This window comes from Chaetura pelagica, unplaced genomic scaffold (assembly GCF_000747805.2).
Source record: "Chaetura pelagica isolate M959 unplaced genomic scaffold, ChaPel_1.0 scaffold1061, whole genome shotgun sequence".
Classification (NCBI taxonomy): Eukaryota; Metazoa; Chordata; class Aves; order Apodiformes; family Apodidae; genus Chaetura; species Chaetura pelagica.
The window spans coordinates 157026-158831 of record NW_009952091.1 but is presented as its reverse complement, the minus strand read 5'-3'; the positions used below and the strand labels follow the sequence as shown (position 1 = coordinate 158831).

Genomic DNA, 1806 nt, shown 5'->3' with positions numbered 1-1806 from the left:
TCTGAACTTGGTCCATATTTAAAAAAAAAAATAGAAAAATTGTAGAAACAAACCCAGAAAGCCTCAGCCTGAGAACCTTTCCACTCAACTTGAGGCAGAACAAGTACTTGCCATAAGCATCCTCATCTGGCTCCCCACTGCTGGCAGAGTAGTACTCCAGCACCGTGCGGTAGACGCTGTAGCCCAGCTGCTTGTACATGTTCACTGCAACCTGATTCGACACCCTCACAAAGAGATCGACAAAGAATCCACCCTTCCTGTGAAAACATAAAACCCAGGAGAACACAGTAAGGAACAGTGGGTGAATGTGTTTCTCAGGGTGGATGTCAAGAATGGGCCAGTCTCTGTTCAGTGGTGCCTGTGACAGGACGAGGGGAAACGGCACCAAGTGACAACATAGGAAGTTCCACCTCAACGTGAGGAGAAACTTCTTTCCTGTGAGGGTGACAGAGCCCTGGGACAGGCTGCCCTGGGAGTTGTGGCGTCTCCATCTCTGGAGACTTTCAAGACCCATCTGGATGCGTTTCTGAGTGACCTGTCCAAGGTGTTCCTGCTGCAGCAGGTGGATTGGACTTGATGATCTTCAGAGGTCCCTGCCAACACCTATGATTCTACGATGGGCTGCTGTAGAAAGATTATTTAAAATACAAAATTAAAAATAAGCATAGAACTCACTTTTCTGAAATTTCCTCCAGCAGCTCCATCAATTTAGCAGCCAAGCCCAGGCGACGGAATTCTGGTGCAACAGAGAGAGCAGTAACGTGTCCATGCCACTCCTCGCGAGCCACCGAGCCCTCGGCCTTCCCCATGACTGCGGGCAGGGAGCAGCTCGTGGGGCGCTGCTCCCCCCGCAGGGATGACACCTCACCGCACGCGCAGCAGCCGCGAGAAACGTCCTTTTGCTAAAGTATTGCAGGAATTCACTGACTAGTGTAAAACATACATATGCTTCTGCAAAGTCACTGTTTGAAGCGTGATGTCTAAACGCCAATTTTAAGCAATTCTTGTGCATCTTGGAGCAGAATTCAGAATCTGACTAAAGTAACAGGAACTGTGGGACAGAAGCCCCGAACTAAATCACCATCCTGGCAAACAGTGGAGACTTTTGGTGCTCAGTGGGGAACAGAGCTTGGGCAGCTTTGCCTACCTGGCAATAGAAAGCTGAGGCCCTGCAAACACGGTGTGTTTAAGAAGGAAAAAATCAAAAAGCAGAGGATGTTGTTTCAGGGGGTTTGTAGCTCCTCTCCTTCCCACACAGCCAGACCAGTGCTCACTGTGAATATCCACACCTCCAGACTGATACACATCACAGTCACTGCTAATCAGCAACCGATGTGGTGGGTATGGAGAAACCTTCTGTACAGAAAATGCTTTAAGGCTTACTATGTTAGATGTTTTAAGGTTTACTATGTCAAATACTTTATTTCCCAGGTCCCTGCAAAGAGCCTCATTTTGCACACAAACCCCCCCTGGCAAAAAAAAAAAAAAAAAAAAGGGAGGGGGGGTGGGGAGGGGCGTGTGGAACCTGGAAGCAATGAACAAACCAGCAGCTCTACTCGGAATGACTTCTGAAAAACAGGGATATGACACAGCCAAGAAGGATTTTACACTCAGCCCCAGCCCCTTCCCTGGAAAGACAAGGCGAACCCCCCGCCCGGCACCTTCACCTCCTGATGCCGGACACCGAGGAGGTCAGGCCTGGCCGCAGGGACGAATCCCGGGGGGACACCCGCGCACCCACACACCCGCACCGCCCCGGGCGGGCGGCAGCCCCGCACTCACTGTAGCCCATCAGCTCCCCGCCCG

General features: G+C 51.1%; 1 protein-coding gene across 1 annotated transcript in view; it reads right to left on the bottom strand.

Annotated features, from left to right (window-relative positions):
- NAA20 (N(alpha)-acetyltransferase 20, NatB catalytic subunit) overlaps positions 1–1798 on the bottom strand; it is a 2946-nt gene extending 1148 nt beyond the window's left edge. Inside the window, exons 1-3 of the mRNA XM_010005646.1 lie at positions 1783–1798; positions 676–811; positions 112–257 (exon numbers count right to left, since the gene is read on the bottom strand). Of these exons, the coding sequence (XP_010003948.1) occupies positions 112–257; positions 676–811; positions 1783–1792 (292 nt within the window). The 5' untranslated portion in view covers positions 1793–1798. The remainder of the gene's footprint in view (positions 1–111; positions 258–675; positions 812–1782) is intronic.
- Between the last annotated feature and the right edge of the window lie 8 nt (positions 1799–1806).